Genomic DNA, 27,770 nt, shown 5'->3' on the forward strand with positions numbered 1-27,770 from the left:
CAGAGAGACTGTATTTTTGTGATTTGGGGTTAGATGGATTACTGGGTATGGCACTATCCCTTAGCTTAGTGATCTTCCATTTTCTATTCTGTCTGAAGCCTATCCCCTTTGAGAAGATCTGTTCTCAATCTGGTCCAATGGTGTCTGAGTAAGACTTGAGCAAAGTAATAATTCCACACCATACAGTCATCAACAGACAGAACTAGAAGGGCAAAACCTAGGTAAATTAATTAAGGAAAAACAGAACCATAAAAAGAATTTGAAAAATCATGGGTGAGGCATATAGAGGAAATGGAAATAGTACATTGAGGCTGTCATATTCAGAACTGTATGGAAGCATGTCTGATGATAAAATGGGGAGCAGATGCATGAGGCAGACTCATTAGCAATAGTTTCCTGTCAATATAAGTCTTCTAGTTGTATCTACATGACCGGATGTTATTTATTGAATGGAAGGTTATTGAACTTCTGATTTGTAGTATACTGTTATGATGGGCTAAAGTGCATAGGGAGAGAAGTCAGAATAGAATTAGAACACATCTCAGCTACTCTTGGACATAATTGCTTAAAATTCAATGTTTCTTTTCCTTCAAAAAGGGTAAAACATCCAGGAAGCATTAGCTGTGTTAATACTGCATCAGTAAGCACATTCCAATCATGAGTAATGTCTTTAGATATCTAGTAACTGCATAATAATAACCGGTGCTGTTTCTACATGTGAAGTCCTACTGAATACTTAAGGGACTGGAACAGATGAATAATGAGTCTATTTTCTTAGGCTATCTCTAGTTGAGACACACCCAGAGCACAATTTGGAGCAATGCAAATGTCTGAGGAGAGTGAGAGAGTTTCCTTCTGGTGTTTTCCCTCATGGCTTGCTCTGGAGCTGCTCCGCTTGGATTCCTTCCTGGCAGTGGAGATCACATGATGACTGTATCCCTCTATAGTCTTGGCTTGACAGAGCAAAGATTTAGCAATGACATTTGCATTTGATAAAATGTAAATGAGAAGCTCCCTAAAGAGATTGAGAAAACCTATTTTGACAAGTCTTCTTTTATCCATGCAAATATTACAGAACTGCAGAAAGAAAAGCACAATGGTAAATAAAATATTTTCAACTTAGGTCACTGTTTTATTACATTAAAGGCATTAAGAATACATGACGTAAAAGGAATTATTATATTTCAAAGACCTTTCAGAGTTAGAAATTAAAGGAAGGGGTGGAGTGCATACTTAGTAATGATTTTTTTTTCCTCCTTTTGAAAGTTTCAGGCACTTAGTGGCCAGTGTTCATCTTATACATCATGACCAGTGGGAGTCGTATGCTCTTTCATTTAATTAAGATGAATTACAGGTTACCCATCAGGTCATGTTTCAGATAAAACTGATCAAAGCTCATGTTCAACGAGGGACTTAGAAATAAATGCTTTGCTGGATTGCTTTGAGCTATTGAAAGCAGGAAAACCAGCAGATTTATTCTAAAACAGGACCATCCCAACACTAAGAATTTGAGAAAACTGGTTCCCCTAAAGCAGTTGGAACTTTTGATTCTGTTTATACACTTGCTTAAAATTTAGACGTTCTGTGTGTTCCCCAATTCTATGGAACATAGAAATTCATTGCCATGTGAAATCTATTTTGGTATGAAGATGAAGAGAATCATCCTACTCCATTGCAAAATGAGGGGCAAAGGAGTCTTTTCTTACCTGGCTGATAAATCATGCAAACCTTTGGGCCCAGGAGTTTAATTTTCACTAGAAGAACAGAGAAGTAAAAAAAAAAAAAAGAGATGACAAATATTCTGTGAAGACAGCTGATTTTCTTATTATGTTTCAATTTATTAATGACAATGCATTTGACAGTGAAGAATTTGTTTAAATATTTCATGGTAGGCAAAGCTTTCATCCAGGAAAGACAAATGCAAGAATTATAATTAAAAAAAAAAAAAACGGAGAAAAACAACGTCAGTTTTAGGGCAATTGAAACAAAGTGTGTGTCTGGAACAAAATACCCAGTATGGGAGGTAAAAACAAGTATTAAGAGGAAGCTCAAGCATAGAGTTGTCAATGATGGAGTCATATTTGATAAACAGTTCTCTGTGCTAACATCTGCCTGTTGTTTTGAAATAGATTGTTTAAAGAAGTTGGAGCCACACACAGTCTTTGACATTTAATCTTTAAAGCATCACTTTCCAATCAACTCTAAAATCATCAACTACACACAAGTAGTTATTCCAGTTGGGTTTATGAATGTCTAATGAAGTGGTATAGTCACCAAAGGCTCTCTAGATTAAATTAGTGTGAGGTATGCTACCAAGAAAATGTTTCCAATTCTGGTTAGAAGGAGTACTGAGGCTCATGAAAGGACATCTGCATTTTTACAAGCATACCCCATTAATTTTCTTTACAGAAAATTGCTCATTTCAAGATGACACACTTAATAATTTCTCATTGATTTATTAAAAATATAGGACTAACCAATGGATAAGGTCTTTTATGTTTAATCAAGGTTAACAGGTCCTAAGTTCAAATACAATATCAAATCTTTCCCAAACCACACTTCTGTATTCATCTCAGATAAAACTATGGCATACCATAAGGAAACTTAAGTATAATAAAATTGACTTATGTTGAAGTTATATTAACATGCTTAGTAAACTATGATAAAAGGAAATAATAGGCCAGAGTTAATATTTAAACTTTATTTAAATCAACTTAAACTAAAATGCTCTGAATTAAAGGAATAGGAAGGATTATTACTCTTAATTTGTTTGAACGCCTGGGGTCAGTCTGCTTTCATTGTACCGTGTCGGTTTCATTGGCGCACTCTTAGAGGTTGCTGATTAAAAGAGGATTTGAAAATATTCCAAGAGAACATGCTACTTTGGAAACTTCATTCCTTCTACTACTCACTGCAAAGTTTCTGATATGTATCACTGGTCTCTAAACCTTCTTCCTTCTCTTGTTCACCTGTTCTCATGACAACCTTGTGTCATTGAGACAGTTATTAGGACTACAGACTTCCAGCAACCTAAAGCAGATAGAGTCTCATAATAAGGGGCAGTTTTCCAGACCTGAAATCTGATTTTGGTTTTGTTTTTCAAGACAGGGTAACACTGTGTAACAGCCTTGGCTGTCATGGATCTCGATCTGTAGACCATGTTAGCCTCAAAGTCACCAAGATCTGCCTGCCTCTGCCTCCCGAGTGCTGGTATTAAAAACGTGTGATCATGTGTTGCATAAAATATTTTAAAACTGTATTTTAAGGTAAAATAAGGTAGATTTAGAGAGGTCTTTCCCATCTGCTGGGAGAACATGGCATACAGTATGCTTTACCTAATAGAAAACAATCATTGACTGATCAGAATGAACTGCTGATGAAGTTATTTGGCAATTAAACATTCTGATGAACTTTCCCCCATTTATTAGTCTATGAAAACTCATTTCTGAGAAAAGTGGTTTCAAAATCTAAAAGGTCAATCGATAGTCACAGTTAGATATTTTCAGTTGGGACAGATTCTTGTGACAGAATGGCTGCCTACCCACCAGTGTTTCTGGAACAGAAACATTAGAGAAGACACTGGAGTTCCAGAGCTTTCCAAGGCCTCACAGAAAGGCAGAGGTGGTCAGGAAGCCCGCTATGTTTCATCTTCCTTGAAGACAGACAACTTCCAGCTGTCACTCCATAGGAAGTCAGAAGTATGCTAAACAATTCTGTCAGCTTGAAATTACACACCATTGTGCTGGAGGAAATAACCTACTCAACATGTTTATTAAATTTAGATGAAAGTAGAAAAGAGAGGAAAGAAAGAAGGAAAGAGGAAGGGAGGAAAGGAGAGAGAGAGAGGGAGGGAGGGAGGGAGGGAGGGAGGGAGGGAGGGAGAGGGAGAAGGAGAGGGAGAGGGAGAGACTAAGGAAAAAGCATGTGACATGAGCAAACAGCTGGCTGGATTTTTTTTTCCTCCCAGAAACAGCTTGGGACTAGCTATGATCACAAGATCTCTTGGCAGAACAACTTGATGAACACAGCAAAGCTGTGAGGAAAAGTGTTCTTTTGCTGAATATTTCATGGTGCTATCCTGTGGCTAACTAGCCTAAATGAGCACATGCACACCTTTTAAAAAAATGTGAGGAATTCACTGATTCTTACATAGCAAATCGTGGTTCACCATAGCATCAACACCAAGAAAACGTTAAGGACACTCAGAAACCAGAGTCCAACATATTCTATAAGTTCCTCTTTCCCTTCAGATCGTCTTGGAGTCAGGCAGTGAAGGAAGACAGGAAAGAAATTCAGGCACAAATTTAAGAACACTGGTAACCTTTTGAGGGTGGTAATGTTGACCTTCAAGGGAGACTAGTTTTAACAGCTTCATGGATCATTTACTTTTTCTTTGAACATTTAATTGATTTCTCCTTAAGCTGAAAGAGCAACTTAATTTAAAACACATTTCTTTTTTTGCCCACCTGCTAGATGCCAACACTATAGGATGTTAGAAAATGTACATAACTCTTCAGATCTCCAGCAGTAGAGGATATTCAGTGTTGTGAGATTCAGCATTTTTGGAGAGCATGCATTCGATCTCCCTCCAATGTGTCGATTTAGTGAATTGATTCATCACTAAATATCAGAGTTTGATTCAATGAGCTGGAATGTTTTTACATTTTTAATCATGAAGCATTTGGGTCTAGTTGTGTGTGTGTGTGTGTGTGTGTGTGTGTGTGTGTGTGTGTGCATGTCTGTCTGTGTTTGTGTGTCTGTGTGTAGCATCAAATCAGTTTCTCATCTCAGTGTTTGCTATATTTCTCCAGTGACTGGAGTAGTTTATTGGCAGTCAGTTTATAAAATGCTCTCTGGAGTTATCTAAAAGTAGAATTGTAGGATGGAAATACATTTCATCGACTTGCCTGTCAAAAAATGTAATTAACACGGGTGATATACTGTCTTCCAAAAGCAGATGAAAATTCCAAGGCTGACCTGAGTCAAGACTGCAGTGTGTACACAGACTGCCACTGAGGCTCAGATCCTCCATTTTGAGTTCTCCAGTCATTTTAGTCACATATACGCGCACATGTCTGCCCTCTTCCCCCGTTTCACGTGGTATGTTCAAAGCACACCACCCAATTTCAATATTTTTTACAATTTTGATCTGATTGAATAGATGCATGAGTAATATTCACTTTATATAGGATACAAAAGGAACCATTAGAGTATTTTTAACTGTTCCCCATAATTCAATATGCAGGTACACAGTTTATGGAACCACTCTCACACTAACAAATTATTTCCCTTCTTTTATTCTGTTAAAAAAAAAGGGCTAAAAGAATATTTCCATGTGAGTTCAAGCTGGTAGACTTCCACTCTGTGTGACTCTTAAGGAAGAGAACTAGATTTCTCACATATCCAGAAACCGGCAGGCTATGGTCAGAGTTCAGCATGGTGTTCATCTGTTATTGTGAGAACTCTCTTCTGGATTGCATACTCTGGACTTCTTTCCTTGCTTGGTGCAGATAAAACTAGATTTCTAGCATCTTTTTTATCAGGCCACTAATCCCTTTCAGGAGGATGCCACCTTTATGAGCTAATTACCTCCTAAAGGACTCACGACTGCCTATATCAACACCCCAAAATCAGATTTGGCAAAGTAATTTGGGAGTGAACAATGGGAACTCTGAATCTATTCAATATATTCCGTTTATATGTGTTGTAATATCTGTATTATTTTGTACGAAGAGAAGTGGCAAGTCAATAACCCTGTACATTTCTCATTTTGGAATGTATTGCCCAATTCACGTGGGAGGTGTTTGTGCCATTTGGCTTTACACTCATAAAAGTAAGACACGTGACCATACAAAGCTAGTCTCACTCTCAAAGGGTATTTTCAATATTGGTGAACATTTTCAACCTAAAAACTGGAAAAATAGTTTACTAGCGCACTTTTAGTTAATAGTTACCTTATTATAAAATGATAGAATTTTATCAATAGTTGATAGGTCAGTTATATTTGTGTTTTTTCAATAATGTTGCCATACCTGTTTTGTTTAAATTTATTGTACATTATTTGACTTTCTTTCCCTTATGATTTGGAATCATTCTTAAAAGTACTAAGGACCTACTTCCTTTATTTGTGGTAGTTTTTTTTTTAATTTGAACCAACAGTTTATCTGTCCTTCAGTAGATTCTCTGCTTTTTTATGAGTAGTTGATACCTGCTGGGGGTGGGGGTGGGGGAAGAGACATTTTCTTTTAGGGATATGATGGGTAGACCATGCTCTAGTGAAGGCCAGACATGCAAGAGTTAATGGGCACTGCACACTGTACTTGATGGACTTTAAAAAGAATCTATATATAAAATTGGGTGGGAAAGAGAATAGGGAAAGATCTGAAAAGATTGAGAAGAGGGAGGAAATGTGATCAAAATGTATTATATGAAATTCTCAGAGAACTAAAAAAAAAATAAGGAATAGAAAAAAATGAATTATCTGCTTTTGAGGTAGTCTGGTGCAAGCACATCAGCTTTCTGTGCATTTGGGAAGTTCTATTTATATACGGAAAATGCTCTGATCAAATCGTATGTCTTCTGATGTCAATTGTGCTAAATTATTTTTGTTAAAAAAAAGTCATCATTACATCCAGGTTTAATACAATTTCAGACAATCCATTTTTCTTACAGTATGCAATAGCCTGTGTGAATTTTTGTCTTCTTGGTCTATCAATTACTAAAAAATAAATAAATCATAACAAAAGCAAATCTATTGAAATGTCTGGGAGCCAAGATTTATCTAGTTTCCATCAAAATTTATCATTTTTGCCCTGTACATTATCTCTGAAAATATATGTCCCCATTCGTCATAGAAAGATTTCAAGTTCAGAATTATTTTTAATCCATGACAGGGTCCTAGTTTTGGCAGATATGGCTAACGTTTTCCTATCAAGTGTTCTTGTTTTTTTTTTTTTTTTTTTTTTTTTTTTACTATATAACAGATTCTTACATAATTTATAGCACATTAATTTGTAGAAAAATATAGTTGATTTAATAGTTAATTTCTGGGAATACCATGAAAAGCAAGATGATGAAAAGGCTTAGAAGAACAATTACAAATAAGTACAGCATGTAGTATCTGGAACATATAACAGAATTATATTATATATAGAACTATATTATATATAGAATAGCACTATTACCTGAACATCTATTGAGATGACTGTACATATCTCCACTACTTTGCTACACTTGGATGTGTGAACACGAGCCTGCAATTCCCATGTGGGGAAAAGCAGGAAGAAAACTAACCCTGTACATCCTGTTCTGCTCCACGTAGATTCACATTTCTTTGATTAATGGGAGACCAAGTGCTGATGATCCTTCCCCTGAACTCCTGGAATTCACCTCTGCTCGCTATATTCGCCTGAGATTTCAGCGGATCCGCACCTTGAATGCTGACTTGATGATGTTTGCTCACAAAGACCCCAGAGAAATCGATCCTATTGTCACAAGAAGAGTAAGTGTTGGGGATAACACTGGAGCCTGAATGCTACCATGCCCATCTCCTTAACAGTCGGTCAAGGATCGAGAGAGAAATTGGTCTGTGATTTGTAGGAACATTTATCATTAGAGACTTTAAAACATAGAACACTTTCCTTTCTTCAAATCCAAGTTCTGTGACTTATTAATTATGTGAAATTTATCAAGTCCTTCAACATTTTTCAACTTTAATTTCCGCTTTTGTTAAAATGAAGATCATAATATCTTGTTCATAATCTTCTTAAAACACTACATTAGTTTCTTCTGTCACTTTAGGGGATCTGTATTTCTACAATTGGCTCTGAGCTGCTACTTGTTGAAGTACAGGGCATTTGAAACACTTTTGGCCAAAACCCACATTAAGAAATGCATTTTTATATATTTACCATACACATAGCTGGTGTCCTAGTGGAAACCACACTCTAATTCAGTAAGTAGAGAGCAGGACTGAGATTGCACTATTCTAGAAATTTCCAGAGATATCAAGATTGTTGTCCAAAGACCAGGTTATCTCATCAAATATTCTGGCTCCATTACTGATTATAAACCACAAAATTAAAAAAAAAGCCATTCCATGGGGAAAATGATTCTACAAGATGCTTTTTTTCTTTATGAATAAAATTAACAGAAGCAAACTAAAGTCTATAGTGTCTTTTCAACAGATCTTTGACAATCAAAGCTAACTGAATGTTTTCCTTCAGTACCTAACAAATTGAAATTTCTGAGGTTGTTATGAGAAGGATGAACAGCCCAGTTTGCTGTTCCTAATTTTGATTCTGCCCAACTCCTCCCTATGTACCCTATCCTCTAATCATGAATTTGTATAGTGCCTGTCCCCACACAACCAAGCCATTATAATAGTTCCCGTTCAGCCTTGAATCCGAAGGCACAGTCATGCTAACAAAGTGATTGCTGTACTGTACTCTTGAATGTGTAAGGGAGCAGTAGAGTGATAGGATGAAATTGAACCTGAGGAGAGAACAGTAGATCTAGAATATGAAGACCAGACCACGGCCACCACTGGACCTACTAATGACACAGTGAGCTGAGTGTCACAATTCCTCATCACGCTTCACCTGTTTTTTCTATTCATTGCTCAACCTACCCAAGCTTACCCTCTCTATCATCACAGACTAACTACCAAGTTTTAATTATCTCCACACAACATATGGTAGATGTTCTAGTGCCTTTTATTTTCCAAACCTGAAGCAATTTTACTTTGTAGTATATTTCACCAGATTGTCAATTGCCTTATGCAGAAATAATCATTATTTCTTAACATTGTTTGGAATCTTCACAGATTGAAAAAAAAATCACCTTTAATTTTATATTTAGCATGAAGAAGTCTGAACAATATTGTTGTGAAATTTATTCTTATTTGACAAGTACATCAGGGGACATCAATGAAAAAAAATACTGTTCTTTTTTTAATCATCTTTTGCAGGGCTGGGTGGGGGTTGTGTTACATATTTATTATGTACAATTGTATTGTATATGAGCCTTTCAGTCAGTATATGCATATGTTTTCTGAAAGCATTCAAGTTCAATGAACACTACATGTAAATTTAAACATATAAAAACAATATTACATCTCAGCTCTTCATACTCAAAAGCAAAGCAGTATGTGCTTACACTTAAAATAAATTTCTTAATTTTAAGAGCATCTACAATAATACTGCACCAGCCTCTTGAATAATTATCTCTATTTGTATCTATATCATTAAATGATGAAGTTAAGTAAGGAGAGTTTTTTTTTCTTTTAAGTTACCTAAATTTCTCAACATGTTCCACTAGTTCCAAGTCTCAGTATAACAAATAACCTAAGATAAGAAAAATATCTTACAAGACACTACATGTATATAACTAAAACAAAAGAAGAAGGGTAGAAAGAAAAAGAAATACATAGAATAATAAATGATTTTTAGTCAGGAAGCTCAGATATGTGTTCATTTTATTCTTACTGAAGCTGATAATTTTTCTTGTATATAGTTGTAATAAGAGAACTTTTTTTCACTGAGAGGGTTATTTGGATACTAAATGATAATGTAAAAAAACTTTAGTGATTATAAAACGTTATACACATTAATTAAAATTTCAATTTAGTCCAGCTCTATAATTATGAATAGTATTTTAAAAATAGCTGGTAGTTTAAAATGACTGTGACTGTAGCTTTGTGTTAATTTCAGATAGGAAAGCAGTTGTAAGAACATTTTAACATAACAAAAAGCAAATTTTCTGCACGTCAAAATTTCACTTTACCATTTTTTTTTCCTTTGAAATTTCTTGTGAATCTGGATAAGAATTCTACTGTTACCACCACGGTTTCCCTTAAAGGTATTGTTACATTTCAAATTTATCAAGTAAAAGAGGACATTCTGATTCACAAATACTGTTTCTCATGATCACAACTAAGAGGTTGTTTTATGAGAAGCTGTGTGAAACAACTTTATGAAGAATTACTGTCCTCAGCCTCAAGGTCAAAACTGCTTTGGCGGCGGGTGCTCCAGCCTGTTCATCATAATGTCCATGGGGAAAAAATCCCCAAGGTAGGCACGGAACATAAATTGAAGGCCTTCTTTTTGGGGGCTATGAGTGCAAAAATAGGAGTTACCTCAGGAAGAACAAGAATACATCTAAGGAAGTCCAAAGGCAAAGGTGAAGTTTGAACTGACTGCCCCGCCCCCTCCTCCTGCTCTTCCTGTTCTCTACTTTCAGCAATGCTGACATTTCTTTCTGGCTTTTTTTTTTTCTTTTCAGTATTACTATTCAGTCAAGGATATTTCGGTTGGCGGGATGTGCATCTGTTATGGTCATGCCCGGGCTTGTCCACTTGATCCGGCAACAAATGTATGTATATTTATAGGACGCTTAGGCAAAACGAAATGCCACACTGTAAAACACTTCAAGAGAGGCTTTACTGAAAGGAAATGCTGTGAATGGGTGTCAGGTCCCCACTTAAATGCTTTAACGGGAAGCCTTGCCAGGGTGAAATGGAGCTGGCAGTTAAGATGATAGACTTTGAATCCAACCGTCACTGCATCAGAAAACAGATTAGTTTTCTTTTCCCATAAAGGTTCCAAAGTGGTATCTGTTTTGAAGTCTCTCTAGCTATGACAGCCTGCTGAGTGATTTAGCTTTGTGAGGATGCTTGCCATCAATCTACCTGTCCAGTCCTTCAAAATTTTTTAATCAAAAAAATCATGCAAAGAAATGAAAATTGTGCATGGAGGTGAGTGGATAAGTGTCCCTGTGACAGGAAGCTGATGTGTGGGGAGGGACAATAAGAAATCAGGTGGAAGAGAGTATTGGAGTGTTGAAACTGCCAAGGGAGAACAGGCTTAAAAGCTTTTGTGTAGAACTTTTCATTAACGACAATGAATGCATTGGGTGAACATAGCCTCAAGAAGACAAACGAGCATGTGTTTTTCTCCTGTCATAAACAAACTGGTGAAATTCAAAATCATCAACTGTGCAGCCTATGGAAGAGATATATTGAATTGTGAAATAAGTGGGTGTCTGTAAGGCTGTGGCGGTTTATTTATTTATGTATTTAAAAATTTTTGCATTTACTAAAACTCTACTACAGGTAATGTTTCACCCAAAGCTCATTTTTTGATGAACGATTTGTATGATGTCATCTCTCAGAGAGATGGGAGACGCTGCCTGATTTTTCTGAACTAGTTTGAGTGTAGCTTGCTCCATGTTATCTAATGGGGTCACTGATGAACAGTGTTTCCCTAGTACTGAGAGCCCCAAAAGTGGCCTTGGAAAGGCTGTGAATAGAGACAAGAACACAGGGCACAGACACAAAAGCCATGGTAACAGAGATTCTAAACTCCTGCTCTTCCTAAGAACCTGGATTCGCAGTAGGGACTAACTTCCCATTTTGTCTCTTCTGAAACTTTTAACAGGGCTTTGAAGTAAGACTTATGTTAGGCATGTGCCCCAGGAAAGAGAGTCTCAATCAACTGGAGAATCAGAATTCAGTCTTCAGTTGGGCCTCTTTGTTCTCTTCAGAACCTAAACCCAGTGATGCCAGCTACAGCAGGGACCAACTACGCTGGTGCAGAACATTTTTAGTCCCCCCAGAATGGCCACTGTGTCCTGCACATGCTGACCCCAGATTTACATTTTAGTGCACAGTCCAGAAGTTTCTCCTTTTCTACACACACCTTTCAGAGACAGCTCCTCTCCTGCAGTTCTGTGCAACACTCAAAATCTGCTTCTCTCCCTCTGTGGCTAGAAATCACGCTGCGAATGCGAGCATAACACGTGTGGGGAGAGCTGTGACAGGTGCTGCCCGGGATTTCATCAGAAGCCCTGGAGAGCTGGGACTTTCCTCACCAAGACTGAGTGCGAAGGTATGTTCCTGACATGAGAGGACAACCCTGTCCTTCTACTTGGCTAGGGACACAGAGGAAGGCACTATGAAGCAATGTTGGTTAGCCAATCTCATATTCCTGTTATGTTCTTTTTTTAGCCAAGACCATAGTTAGTAAATCCATCAACCAAGTACCTTACTACCCAGCTTTCTTGGATTTTCATCTTACATCTCTAAATATTTACCAAATACTATTAGTTTATCATAAATATAAAGATTATGGGAAACACAGAAGAAAATACTATATACTTTTTGTCTTCAGGAAGAACTCAGTACTTGTAGCATAAGACACCAACACAAACATACAAAAATATGGAGACACATAAAGACACATAACCACATGCAAAACATATAAAAAACAGACAACAATCACAAACACACAGTAAAATCAAATATGCAAACAGACATACACACAAACATGAAAACGTACAAAATCCATATACAAACACACATATAATATACAATAAACAAACATGCACACAAAACATAAACGCAGTAACATAGGAATACAAAGAAATATAAAAACACAAAGATACACAAACATACACAAATATATATATTATATATATATTAACAAATATATATAAAATTACACACAAAGACACAGACACAAAAATATTCAAATACACACATAGTCAGAAACACAAAAAGAAACAGACACACAAACATACAAGCACATACTGACAATATAAAAACACAAATAAACAGACACACATGCACATAAATAGAAATGGAAATGCGCAGTAAGTGAAACCTAAAGTCTACGGAGATATCTTCTAAACCCAGATACTTGTAGAATCTGTATTAGCTCTCTTGGTCCAGAAAATCACTTACAACCACACCCCCCAACCCAATAGCCTTTAACACCCATCACCTAATATGAGAGTCCAGTCAAAGGTGAGAGATTATCGTCATGCTAAAACCAGGCTAACAGAGAATGAAAGGATTCATTAATCACACATAGGCTATGCAATGCTGATGAGCAGTGGCCAGAAAAGACAGTGGAATGTGACAAGGAGGTCAAGACATGAAGCTCTGTGGACACAAGTATCACTCTTTAGTTGACATTTAAAATTGCATGAATTTGTGGTATCCTATATGTTAGTTATATATACACTTTGCATACTGTTCAAATCTTAAATCATTATATCTTAGTGGTGAAACTAGGCAAGGCCCTTTCCTCTGTGAAGTAGGCAGTATATTATAATTTTGTACAGTGCCTTTTAATACTGTAAATAGGACAACAGAAGCTACTTCTATTTAATTGTAAGTTAGTACGCAGTGACCAACCTTTGCCCATCTCACCCTCCTACTCCTTCTTGCCCATTCCTGTTAATCAACATTCTACTTTGAAATTTAATGAGCTCATACTTATTAGATTAAACATATATGTGAGGTCATGCTCTGTTTGTCTTTTGGTGCCTGGTTTATTACATTTGACATAATGCTACACAGTTCCATTCATTTGATCACAGCTGGAATATTTCATCCTTTGTCTTTATAGTATTCCATTATGCACATATTCCACATTTATTTTCTTCAGTAGATAGACATTGTGGGAAAGCAGTCCAAGAATGGAGTCATGTGAGGATTCTGAGTGCTTGTAAGAAGACAAGATGAGAGTCTTGTGACCTTAGTATCTTCAAAACACAGAATTGTTCTTGGAATGTGTTTTCATGATCCTCCCAGGTGTAGTGGATAAGAGTGAGTTTACCTCAGCTGTTGTTATTCATGTGCCACTATGGGAAAACATGCTTTTGCCACGTGCAGTTTGTCCCCATGAACACCTTATTCACATGAATCTTCTTAACCCTCAATGTATAAAATGTCTGATGGCTCTGAATAAACTTGGCTATTGCATGAGACTTTAGTCCCCCTCATTTTTAGGCCCTACTCTCTCTCAGGTTCAAGATGCCAACTAGAGCAGTCAATACTCAGTTTGATTCCATATATTGACTACCCTGAATAGTGCTTTGGCAAATGTGGAAGGGGAAATATGGCTTTGTCATACTGATTATCAGTAGTCAAATGCTTTAAATTAGATTCTCCATAGCAACACCATTATATAGCTACTTATAATAAAGTGGTATCTGTGGTGATTATTAGCACAAATTATGCTATAACATTTGATGGACAATGAGCACCAAGAGAAAGTGAAAGAAAAGAAAAATAGTGAATGATATATCAATAAGAGTTCATACTTCAAATGATTACCTTAGACATAAAATGAATGTCTTTTTTCTTCTGAGGGAAATGACTAAAAAGTCTTCTGCCTGATTTTAGATACTGATTTGGTCAAGCATTCCACCCTAGTAACCTGAATCCTAGATATATAATTTATTTATTTTTATTTTATGTGCATTGGTGTTTATTGCATGCATATATATCTGTGTGAGGGTGTTGGATCCTGGAGTTATAGATAGTTGTGAGCTTCCATGTGGGTGCTGGGAAATTGAACTGAATCCTCTGGAAGAGCAGTCAGTGCTCATAACCTGTGATCCATTTCTGTAGCTTCTGTGACCTGAATTCTAGAGAATTCTGTTTCTGTAGTTTTTCTTAGGGTAAGAAATGATCTTAACACACAGTTCTGCAGAACTGTAGACTCAAACTTGCAGGGAGCCAAATTCAGCTGAATTCAATATTAATATTTTAGTGAACAAGCCTAAACCATATACTTTAAGTTCAAGAAGTATGTAAAGTCTCCAATGCAGGCTTGCTATCAAGCAAGAAATACAAGTGTTAACTATAAACAAATTTAACTTATGTTTATTGTGGCTCATATGTCGGACATGTTAAGACTTTAAAATAATTGAATAAAATACTCTCCAATCATAAAACAAACTCCTTTTGATGTTTTTGGTGCTACACATGTTATCTTTATTTTGAGTACTTTCGATATGTGTCTACCTGTTTTTATTATTAGTGGACCAGGTAGAGGCTTAGCCACAACTGAACGCTTGGACAAGACTGTATGTCCAATCTTTGTTTCAGCTCTTCTCAGCCATCCCTGATTTAGCAGGATCCATTCATTCTTATGTAATTTTAAAACGTTGGGGATAGTAACGTTTTTTTGTCTTTTTGTAAGACAGAGGGGTAAGTACACTTCCATACTTGGAAGAACAAAGATTTTCAAAGCCCAGAAATTGATGATGAGTATCTTAATTATAAGTTAATTAAGTACCGCACTATTGGTAATGTATCCATTTCTAAAGGTAAACAGAAAATGTCTCCTTTCCAACTCTCTCTATATAAAAGATAATCACTTTCTAATTAATTTGGGTTTAATTTGGATTTTCATTGATTTAGTTTATTTAAATCAAGGTGTATCTCTGAATAGTGACAAATTTTCATTCTGTTACTAAGACTTTATTTAAAGCACATGTCAAGGATTTTCTGTGGAGTGGAAAGTTGCTGATGACAGAGTAGAAAATGACTCGCTGAGAGCAGATGCCATCCTTGTCCTCTGAAGCCATCCACCTAGAGCTGGGCACAGTGCCATTGATGTTGATAGACAGATAGAGGGTTCTGGTTGCAGGGAATATGAGGACTGCCACTCAAGCATCAAACATTAGCCTACAGTTTACATACTCAGCAACATCCATTCTAAATATTGGGTAGATAATTCTGTATTGCATTACACACTTCAATCTACACTGACAGCTGAAATTTTCACTGTTTCTTACAATATATATTTAAAGGAGGATGTTTAAATATTTGTGTCTTTTTCTATACACTCAAAGTCATTTATAATGCATAGACACTTATGTTTATTTCTGTGTTTTCCCTAAAATAAAGCTTAAAACTCTAAAAATATAATGAAATTAATATATTCTAAATCTAAAGTCAGCAGGTTGGAGAAGGTTCTTTCAACAACCATGACAAGGAGATATCAATCTTACTATATTAGGAGATCTTACATGTCAGTAAGAAAAACAATAATGCTGTTATGCAAAAAACAAAATGGGTGTGTGTCTTTTGAAAAAATGGCATTCACAATTCAGACAGAAGAGAATAACCCTTAAAATGAGGACACACCAATTAAGACAATGGAAATACTGTTTGATTTGTCAGTGTATGTATCCATCCTCCTAACAAATACTTGCATGCTTGATATACCTAATAATGGTATTAATAGAATGATAAGATACAATATTGGTGAGGTTATGGGGAGATGACTTTCATCATGTTTGTAGGGTAGAGAGTCATCTAACATAACCTTTTCAGAATAGCCACTTTTCAATCTATTAAAATTCAAGTTGACATACATGTAGTTTAAAATAGAAATTACACTTGCAATAATTTAACCCATAGGTGGTAACATATATACACAGAGGCCATATTCTAAAATCTTCGCATTATTTTAATTGCTATTACTAATATATTTCTTAAAGCATGTCTCTCCAGAATTCTTTTAAGTATTTTGCATTTACAAAACAAATGAAAGAAGTAAGTCATAAAATGTCAGTAAAACACTCCTCAGTCTCTCAACCTAACACAGGAAAGAGTTTAGCTTCATAGACCAGGTCCTACTCCTCAGCCTTATCCACTGAGCCCAGTATATGTGCACTGTTGCTTAAGGAGAAAACTCCTGACAACTTGTAACTATGCATCAACAAGATATTGACTTATACCTACTCTCTAGTAGTATTCTGTGTAGCCTTAGGTAATACCCATGCTGATATGGAAAGGCAATTATTGTAAGGTCAGGCAGCTCAGCAGAGTATATACATATATAAAACAGCTGTGTACATACATGCACACTCATGTGTGTGTGTGCGTGTGTGTGTGTGTGTGTGTACACACATGTGTCTGCCCTCTGCTACACAAAAACAAATCAATGAAAGAACAGATAACCAAATCTATGGGTGGAAGGAGACTTCACAAATATCTTTCCCTGATTCTCACTCTCATAAAAATCCCACATATATTTCAAAGCTTTACCCAGTCTTTTCTGGGAAAAGTGATTTTTCCCCACTGTCTTGAATTCCTATAATGCAACATGAAAAAGATAAAGAGGGTGAAGAGCAGGACAAATCAATTGAACTTATCTAAAAGGCATTATGGTAATGGTGTTGCATGCATCATCTCATTTGATGCTTTTAAACATCCCTATCTGCTAATGACTATTGACTGTCTTATGCTTTACGTGGAAACTGAGTCCCAGTGAATGGAGGACATTACTTATATCACATGACTGGTAATCAAGGGTAAGGACATCCAACCCAAACTACCTTGGGCTCTCATTCTGTCCTGATTTTTTGATACCTACCACACATCTGTCTCATTGGCTACAAAGGATGTGAGAGGACTATACCAGTAGTTTGAAATGCAGATTTCCGAGTCTCACTCGAGAATAGTGTCCAATACCAAAAACTGTGCCTTGTAAGCGACTGCCCCTGTCTCTAACTTGGTTTAGTGATGTATGAAGAGGGTATTATTGTAATTGAAATCAATACTAGCAAATATAAAATGACTAGCAGAGAATCTAGCCTATTGAAAAGTTTTGTTTGTTATTAATGATGAAAAATGGGACTAATTAACTCCTCCCTATCTATTTTACCCACAGGATGTAGTACAAAGGGTCACACATGGGCATTATTCATCATAGATTACATGATTGTTAATCATTTGGTGCTTTGTTTGACAATTTATCTGTCATAAGAGTGTAGACTGAACTATATGAAACTGTAGTTAGATTTGAAAAACCAGTGAACTATTGGCATTTCTCTACTCAATTGAACTTATAAATTTTAATTATTTCAAATTCTATTACAAGAATGAATTTATTGACATATATGTAATAAGTATAAATGCTTTTCAGGATTTGTGTGTCTATGCTATATGTATAGTAAAATATTTTTAAATATATTTAAAACATGATGTTGGTATTTACTGTTTTTTATTTTGACTGTAGCATGCAATTGTCATGGAAAAGCTGAAGAGTGCTATTATGATGAAAATGTTGCCAGAAGAAATCTAAGCTTAAACATACATGGAAAGTACATCGGAGGGGGTGTGTGCATCAACTGCACACAAAACACAGCTGGGATAAACTGTGAGACATGTATTGATGGATTCTTCAGACCAAAAGGGGTAAGGCATACTTTTCTTTCATAAAGTTCTATTTTTGATTTTTCATAAGAGTTATGTACCCCAAACTGACTTTAATAGCATCTCTAAAATATTGTGCTTCACCCTTTAAAATGTGACTGAGAACTTTTCTTACCTGAAAGTGTGCTATACTTCTTTAAGGATGTGGTATGCAATGTCATAATGACTCCAGAAGTGTCTCCTTTGACTTCTTCAAATTGAGCTGCATCTGTGCAAAACTGTCTTCTGATCTTAGAAAATTAATTAAGTTTATGTTTCAGTAAATATTCAACAGCAACAATAAAAACTAGAATCATACAGTACTTGTTCATTTGTGTCTTTATTTCTTCCATCATAAAATTTGAAGATTTATTTAGCAATGTTATGTGCACCAATAATTGTTTACTTAAAAGAACTCATAATATTTCTTTACATCAACATATGAAATGACTCAATCCATTCTCCCATTGATGGGTATTCAGGTGTATTAAAATTTATAAGAAATTTCTACATTATTATCAAATTATCAATGACATTTACATGTTTACCAAAAATGTTTGATGTCTATGAGTTCCATGTCTCCACTGATGTTTGTGGTTGACAATCCTTTTTGATCTTAGTCATTCTGATGGTTTGAAATTATCTCATTGTATATTTAATTTTGATCTCAAGTGCCTGTTGGCCATTTGTGTATCTTCTATCATGAAGCACCTGTTCAAGTAAAGATATTATTCTTTTTCAATTTAGAAATTTTCCATTTTTAATTTTTAAACAATATCTTGAGCAAATTTTTATATTTGGTGTGAAATAATGATTTAGACTTACATCTAGTTATTTAGGAATCATATGATATGGCCATACAATGTGGATCAACTTGTAAGTCATATTCTATGTCCACCAACATCAATGTACTTTGAGTCAAACAGTACAGGTTCACCCACTTTATACTGCATTTGAACAAGGCTCTCTCTTCAGTAGTTTATTTGCATTTCCATAAAAAATTTAAAATTATTTCTTTTACTTATATATATTACTTATATATAATTATATAATTTTCTACTTCCTGTGTTTTTCCTCTAAACTCTCCTATGTGCTCCCACCTACCCTTTTGGTTTTTAAAATTCATGGCCCCTTTTATCATTAATTGTGTGCATGTGTGTGTGTGTGTGTGTGTGTGTGTGTGTGTGTGTGTGTATGTTTGTGTCTGGTCTGCATAATGTTACTTGTATGTATATGTTTTCAGACTGGTCAAGAGAACACCAGTTTGTTACTCAAAAATTTTACAATCAATGTCTCAAATAAAGACAATATTGCTTGCAACTTGTTTAGAACCTATGTATAAATAGGGAGAGAAGGAATATCATGTTAATGTTGAGTCATTTTATGAACATATCATGTCTGTATGTACTTTTCAAAATTATCCATAACAGTAATTTTGGAATAGAGGTCTTACAAACTCTTGATTAAATTGAAATTATCCTTTTGTTTGTATTGTGTCTAAAGTAATAAATTAAACTAAACAGTACTAAACAGTAAAACTTTTTTCCAGATTCTTGCATTTTATTATTAAAAAATTAATTCTAAGTTTATCATTTGTACTCATTGAAAATTCATTTGTTGGTTCTAGTAATCTTATGGTATTCTTTAGAATTGCACACTTAGATTCTTGTCTACAAATAATGTCAGACTCACTCTTTACTTTGAAATATTTATGCTGATGTTAAATAGAATTGCTGAGAGCTGACATTTTTATTTTGTTCTCACTTTAAATATAAACATAATAATTCACTATTGAGCATGATGTGAGTTATGGGATTTTTATGGGTGCCTTTTATCAGATTCAGCAACTTCTCTGCTCTTCCCAGGTAGCTGAGCATTTTTATAATAAAAAAATTCTGAAGCATTTTTCAAATGCTTTTCTGCATCTATTAAAATAAATATATGTGTTTTCACTTTGCGTGTTAATATGGTTAGCTTTTATTCATTTGCAGAGCATAGAAACAATTTTGCATTTGTGTATTAAATCTGGTTTATTTATAAAATACTGTAATTTTCATGCATGAGATGTTTTTATTTAGTCAAGGATTTTTGTTTTGCTGAATGAGGGAGTTAGGACTTTAATTTTGTGTTTTTACAATATCTTTGTCAGTCATTTGTAGTATGGTTTACCAGCCTCAAACAAAAGAACTAGGAAATACTTCCTTTTCCTCAGATTTAAAAAAAAAATAATTTACATATGATTGAAATTAAATCTCTTCCAAACATTTAATACATTTCAGACTAGAATTTCCCAGTGAGACACCCGAGCTATACATTTATGGATGCTTCATGGATTCTTGGAATGGAATGGTTCATGGATGCTTGGAATGAAATTTGATATTAATTAATTTTTAAAATTAGATATGTGGCTAAACCTAATAGGTTTTGCATTTTTATTTTTTGTGTGTATGGCAGAGTCTCACTGTGGTGGTATTGTGTTCCCCAAAATATTGTGCACCCTAATAAATTTATCTGGGTTCAGAGAACAGATAGTCACTAGATACAGAGGCTAGAAAATGGTGACACTCACACCTTTAATCCTAGCACTCCAGAGGTAGAAATCCCTCTGGATCTCTGTGAGTTCAAGGCCACATTGGAAACAGCCAGGCATGGCGACACACACCTTTAATCCCAGAAAGCGAGCCTTTAATCCAAGGGAGTGGTGGTAGAAGGCAGAAAAATATATAAGGCGTGAGGACCAGGAACTAGAAGCATTTGGCTGGTTAAGCATTTGGCTGGTTAAGCTTTCAGGCTTCTAGCAGCAGCAGTTCAGCTGAGAGCCATTGGGATGAGGACACAGAAGCTTCCAGTCTGAGGAAACAAGACCAGCTGAGAAGTTGGCCAGGTGAGGTTAGCTGTGGCTTGTTCTGGTTCTCTGATCTTCCAGTTTACCCCAATATCTGGCTCAGGTTTGATTTTATTAATAAGAACTTTTAAGATTCATGCTACATCTCACAATGTAGCTGTTATCAAATTGAAATCTCCTAGCCAGACGTGTGTATGTTTAAAATTATAGACTAGTCTTCATAGATCATTCTGATGCATCTTATTTTTCAGAGTATTTTTTTCTTCTAAGCAGTGAAACTTTTAGCATGAGGGTTTAGTTTGTGTGTTGACCATCCCCTATTCCTTTTTAAAGCCTAGATCATTTTACAAGTGAGGTACCATTGTCTGCTGGATTTCATCAGTCCTTATGAAAAGCACACCTAGCATTTGTTTCTTGTTCCTACTATGTGTAATCCTTGTTAATTCATTATCTGATAGAAAGACTTCATTGATTGTATTTGAGCCAGGGTTTTACTAAATAGTTAAGGATAGTTTGAAACTCACTTTGCAGTCCAGACTGGCTTCAAATTCATTTCTCTCTAGCTTCAGTCTCCAGAGTTCTGGCAGTTGGGGCTTGTCCCAATGCCACTGCCTTCTAGAGACCTCTTTAGATTGCTTCTCAGCAATTATTCTAAATATTGGAAAACTTTCTTACCTATCAATCAGATTAAGTGCATGGTCTGTGTATGTTCTACAAGCAAATAACTATTTTTACATTTGTGATAAGAAAGAAAGGAAGAGAAAAGACACAGGGTAGAAGGGTGCTAAACAGACAGAAACTGACATCATGCAGCACCTGCACGTTACCAGTCGTCACTTTACACAAAATAGCCTCCAACTCAGCACACAGCAGTGTGTCGTCTGGTTTCTTCTGTGCTTATCTTACATGGTTCACTGAGCTTCTCATAGCAATTGACTTTGATTTTGATCCACATTGAGAGTATTTTCGGATATTTATTTTATTGTTTTGTTGAGACAGGGTTTCATATAGCCCAACTGGTGCCTAAACTCGTAGCTGAGGTTGCCTGTGATATTCCACTCCTGCCTCCACCTCTCAAATGCCAAGATCGCCATACCTGATGGACCATTATTTCATCAACACTATTATTTGATCTAGATTCTCTTTCTCCTTTCTGGGACTACATACCTGGGTGTCAGGTTGCTTAATTGTTCCCTGCAGGTTGCTGAGGTTGTACTCACTTTTTATTTCTTTTCTATTTTTCAAATTGAATATCTGACATTTGTCATTGGGTGGATTACTTGCCCCATACACGCACAATTGCTAATTGTAATCTGAAATCAAACACATCCAGTGAATTTGAAAAATTGAGATTTTTGCTTTTTTGGGCTGTCTGGAGTTTGGCTTTTGTTCACCCCCCCCCCCCTTATACTTTGTGTTTTTCAGCTGAAATACTTCATGCATCACTCATAAACATCATTCTTTGAATTCTTTGACACATCCACAGTTCCTATATTGGCTTGCTTGTATGTTAATTTCAATCCTGGGTTTCCTTGGGGTCCACTTTTATTGACTTTTCTTTCTTAAATGATTACTGCGTTTTCTTGTTTCTTCTCACGCCTCCAAATACACAATCTAACAGTGCTTTTGGGGTGATAAAGTGCAAACCTCCTGGATCCCATTTTCTTCCTCTGAAGATTTTGAATGTGTCCTAAGTAAAGTAAACTTGCTGATGCATAGAATGGTGGAGGAGAGCATTTGCTGCTTGAGAGACAGCTGATGGAAAGCTCATGGAGCTTAACTTACATTTCTAAGTTCATTTAAACCCTGTTTACTTGGTGCAAAGCACTGAAAACTCTATTCAAGTTTCTCTTTTTCTTTTTAGTTCTTTCCATCTTGGCTTCTCGTGAATGACTTTTTTTTTTATGTAGAGTGGATCAGTTAAGCTGTGGGGGGATGTTAGTATACAGATGTGGATACCCATCCCTCCACAGACCTCTCTTCAGCAGATTTTTCTTTCTGTTCTTCAAACATCAATTTTGGTTTTAAAATAATCAAAATAATAATAATAGTAATAATAATAATAAAAAATAATAAATACAAATATAAAAATTACTGTTTGAATTAAATGTGATGGGTTGTAGCATTTGATCCTAGAGGCTCTTTGGGTATGTCTATTTTTTATGACTTTTTTTAAATCAGTATCTTATAAATCTTTTGGTCCCATAAGCTTGTTTAAGGTAGAGAACATGGCTCATGTCTGTGTTAGGGACAGTACTATAGCTCCATGAGGACATGATTAAAAGTTTCTTAAACAAACAATGGTTTTTAAACTGTTGTGAACTTGAGTCCTATTTAATTAGATATATAATCAAGTCTAGTTTTTACATAATAATTTACATTAGCAAAAAAAATTCCTCCTTAAAAATAAAACTAGGTATAGACACTTATGAAAGATATAGTCTACTGGGAAAAAATGTACATTCCTGTATATTCATTTCCTGGGAAACCAGTTTATGGTTTTTGTTTTCCACCAGGCCATCTGGAAAACAAATGTGTGTGCAGTATTGTGAGCAGTTTAGAATTGTTTAATTAAAATATTCAACAGTCAATGCTACTTGTGACTGACTCTAAGCATTTACTGTGTGTCAGGGATCTCGTGAGATACCTTCCATGCCATCCCTCTTCATTTCCTCTTTAGAACATCTTTGAAGCAATTGTGATTGCCCTGGTACCAACATGAAGGGTCAGGGCTGCACATGCCCCACCGGGATGTGAGCTCAACTTCTGCTTACCGAGTCTGAAAGTTTCTTCCCAAGTTATACAGGCTCCTAGAACCAGGTTTCTAACTTAAATATTTAACTGTGCCTCTTTTGAGCAGCAAATATAAATTTGTATTTAAATAACTATGCTATGGTCAGTGTGAAAGTTCTTGAAAAGTAAATTGGGAAGGGAATTGATGATGCTGATTTTAAACCATATCAAATTAAAACATATAATGAGCAGGCAGGTTAAATTATGGAATATATATTTGAGTATCCTAACCAAATATCATCATTTCATTATGAAAATAATGCAGTGGTTATAAAATATGTTCCTTTAAGTATACTCTTTGTCTGTGGTTTCCTTTATGCAAGCTTTGAAAAAGCGAGGAAGAAATGAAACACAGAAAAATCTTATTGATTATTGAATCTAAATAACAATTATCTACAGATTAGTGATGTCAGACCCTTTACTTTGTGTACGCACTGAGAAAAAAATTCAATTTTAGAAGCCCACCAATCTGTGTCAAAGATTGTTATAATTCTTATAATTTTATCAAAATAATTTGTTATGTATTTTTAAAACTGATTGGTCCCATATTGTTTGCAATTGAGCTGAAAATACTGGAATTTTTATTACACTTGATTGAAACAATTTCAATTACTTTTTTTCCAGGTGTCACCAAATTATCCAAGACCATGCCAGCCATGTCACTGTGATCCCGTTGGCTCCTTAAGTGAAGTCTGTGTCAAGGATGAGAAATATGCCCGACGAGGTGAGGCACAGTAGAGGACCGCTGCTCTGATGAGAAGATGAGAGGATGCCAAGCATCATTCTTTTCAGAGAAATTCGCAGTAATTCCATTCCCATCGTCAGGATTCTGACATCTAACAGTGTGCCTTCTAGGAAGCTATTTTTATTCACTATAATAATTTGTTTTGTGCTGAACCATGCTGTTTGAAAAGAAAAAAAAACGATCATCTGCTCTGATGTATGTGTACAGTAACATGGCACTTTATTGTAGACATAAATTCTGAGAAATTTGTCATAAGCAGTTTAGTTGTAGAAATGCCATAGTGTGTATTATACAAAGCATGATGTCATCAGGCAGTATAATCTTATGAGACCTATGTCCTCTATGTCCTTGAGAAAAATGATTTTATATGACAGTTACTTGTGTGTGTGTGTGTGTGTGTGTATGTGTGTGTGTGTGTGTGTGTGTGTGTGTCTGGGGGGGGAGGAAGGACATAAAAAAGAGAGAAAGTGTTTATGCATAAAACATACATATTATGTATAAAATTTTCTTGTCCTGTAGCTGGAATTTTTCTCTGGTCCCTGAGGTCAAGATGAATCTCTCTCTTCTCTGTCCTGCAGTCGCTTGAGGCCAAGTAAACACACAGAGGCTTCTATTACTTACAAACAATATGGCCTAATGGCTCAGGCTTCTTGCTACCTAGCTCCTATAACTTAACTCATTTTTATTAATCTATAAGTTGCCACATGGCCATGGCTTACTGGTGCTTTTACATCTTGCTTCTCCTGGCAGCAGCTGGCATCTCCTATGCCTCTGATTTCCTCTTCCTCTCTCTCCAAGTGAAATGTCCCACCTAATCTTATTCTGCCTCACCATTGGCCAAACACCTTCATTTATCAACCAGTCAGAGCAACACATATTCACAACACACAGAAAGACATCCCACAGCATTGTCCTGTTTCTTAGATTGTTCTGTAACTTCCACTGGGTCCAGTGTAAAATGACAGCATTCATTGAGAGATTTGTGTGCAGCACTGGGCAGCAAATAGAAATCACATTGTGAGATGTAGCTGATGCCAAGTGTATTCAAAGGACTACAGATGGTGGTACTATGAGTTGCAACCAAATACTTTGAGGAGTGAAATTCATGATAAACTCTCAACACCAAGGAATCAAATGGCAAAATAATAAAATTAATATTTGGGAGCTAATTACAGGGCAATTGCCCTGGAGAATTGGAGTAGCAACTTTAAAGTAGCAAATAATGAAGACTGTGTGCATTTTTGCCCTGATACCCTTAAAGTTAAATCTTGCCATCATGAATTCTTTGCTTTTTTTAAGGAAAAGTCAATCACAATTATCAATAATACTAAGTGACCCACCAAAATTAGTACATTATTCAAAAATTTGTTAGAAATAGAAAAATTAGAAAAATAAATACACAATGTAGTGGTTGTTTAGAAGCAAGAAAAATGAAATTATATGAAGAGAAAAACTTTAATATTGCCCCTCCTTTTTTGTTTCATATTTTACCTTTCATTGGATCCTCAAGGGGAACTGAATGTGTTGACAGTTGTGAGCTGCCATGTGGGTCATGGGTATTGAATCCGGGTCCTCTGGAAGAGCAGCAAGTGCTCTTAACCACCGAGCCATATCTTCAGCTCCAATAATCAGTAGTTTTGAAGCAAAAATCTAACAAAAATTGCTTTATTACATCTTTATCAAAGTAAACTAAATATTTAGGTATTAAATCTATTATATTTCATGTCCCTAATTAGTATATACATGTAAGTTTTACTTTTCTGCATGCTTTCCTGACATATACACATGTTCTTTATGTTTACTATTTCCAGTCATTTTTTCACGACTCCTGTGCACATTATGCAAACATACTCTTAATAGTAATAGCGTGTATTCTTGATTTATTCCTGTTCAATATTCCTTTTGTTCAGTGATAGGATTTCTTATCATGAAGTATTGTTGCATTTCATTATTCTTTGTCTTTGTCTGATGGTGATCACATTTTATTGATTTGCTCTTATTTTGAAGGCCTATTTCTAGTATTCATTCATTCAACAGTTTTTTTCCTATCTTTATCATCAAAGGCATGAACAACAGATTGCAGTCCTCACATCATTCCTAAAGAGAGACCAAAGGTGTTCTTGTGGATATATTATCTTTAACATTTCTCTGTCAAAAGAAAAGGGAATTACAACAGCTCTCATGCCCCTCTTCCATGTCCTAAATCTATTCCTATGAATGCCTTCAGTCTTTTCTTTTTGAAAATTTAAAAATATTATATGAATTTGTTGAGAATTTCATACACTGTATTTTCATCATATTCACCCCACTACTCCAGTTCTACCCCCATTCAGCCTTTTCTTTAACATTGCTGTGGGTGTCACTACATCACATTAGCAATGCTAACTTGTTAAGTAGTCCATCTTTGTTCCCAAGGATGTCCGCATCTGTTATGATGTGCTGGGGCAGGCTGGATTATGAGTTGCCAGATATGCACACAACACAGCCTATTCTTCCCAGTGTTGTGCCATAAGTTTTAAATTTTATGGAAAGTACCCCTTGGCTATTTTGTTGTTGTTGCTGTTGTATTCTGTAGCCTTCACACACAGAAGTTGTAGTTTGATAGATATTTCATCTTTCATCTTTTTGTCCTTCATTTTTCTTAAATTTTGCATGTATATAGTATGTGTGTAGATACATGTGTGTAGGTACATACATGGGTGTGGTTTGTGGGCATGTGTGTAGGCAGTTAAAGATTAACATAGGCTGTCTTCCTTTACAGCTGTCTACCTTGTTTTTCAAGACAGGGTCTTTCGTGAAACCCAGAGTTCATCCATTTGACTACACTGGCGGGCCAACCAGCTCCAGGGATCTGCCTATTTCTGCAAGTCCTAATCCTACTTACCAGTGTCTCCTGCCCCACTCAGCTTCTCTGTGGGTGCCAGGAATTGAAATCCGATCCTTATGCTCCCACACTTCATTCACTGAACCATCTCTCCAGTATTTAAACTTTATTTTTCAGACTTTTAGATCTATTTATTTCATTTTATGTGTAGGGATGTTTTGCCTGCAGGTAGCAAGTATATATACTATTTGAGTGCTTGGTACCAGCACAGGCCAGAAGAGCTTGTTGGATCCCCTGAAACTGGAGGTGATTTTGAGTCAGCATGTTGATGCTTTGAACCAAACCTGGGTCCTCTGTAAGAGCAACAAGTGCTCTTCACTGCTGAACCATCTCCCCAGCCCCTCTGGCATCTTTATTTAGGCTCCAGATCTTTTAGTATTAGCTTTACTGGTGTACACAAGAAAAGAAGGCCATCTAAACCAACCTGAGCAAAGCTCATATGAACTAGGAGACTAAAGCAGAACGCAAAGGACCTGTATGGGTCTGCACCAGATCCTTTGTATGTATA

At 35.8% G+C, this 27,770-nt stretch overlaps 1 protein-coding gene across 1 annotated transcript in view; it reads left to right on the plus strand.

The window, feature by feature from the left end:
* Positions 1-27,770, plus strand: part of Lama2 (laminin subunit alpha 2) — a 581,125-nt gene that overhangs the window by 222,680 nt on the left and 330,675 nt on the right. The window contains exons 5-9 of the mRNA XM_059272617.1: positions 7,322-7,501; positions 10,282-10,371; positions 11,768-11,885; positions 17,820-17,998; positions 24,258-24,357. Of these exons, the coding sequence (XP_059128600.1) occupies positions 7,322-7,501; positions 10,282-10,371; positions 11,768-11,885; positions 17,820-17,998; positions 24,258-24,357 (667 nt within the window). The remainder of the gene's footprint in view (positions 1-7,321; positions 7,502-10,281; positions 10,372-11,767; positions 11,886-17,819; positions 17,999-24,257; positions 24,358-27,770) is intronic.

The sequence above is a fragment of the Peromyscus eremicus genome, chromosome 8b (genome assembly GCF_949786415.1).
Source record: "Peromyscus eremicus chromosome 8b, PerEre_H2_v1, whole genome shotgun sequence".
NCBI classification, from domain to species: Eukaryota; Metazoa; Chordata; class Mammalia; order Rodentia; family Cricetidae; genus Peromyscus; species Peromyscus eremicus.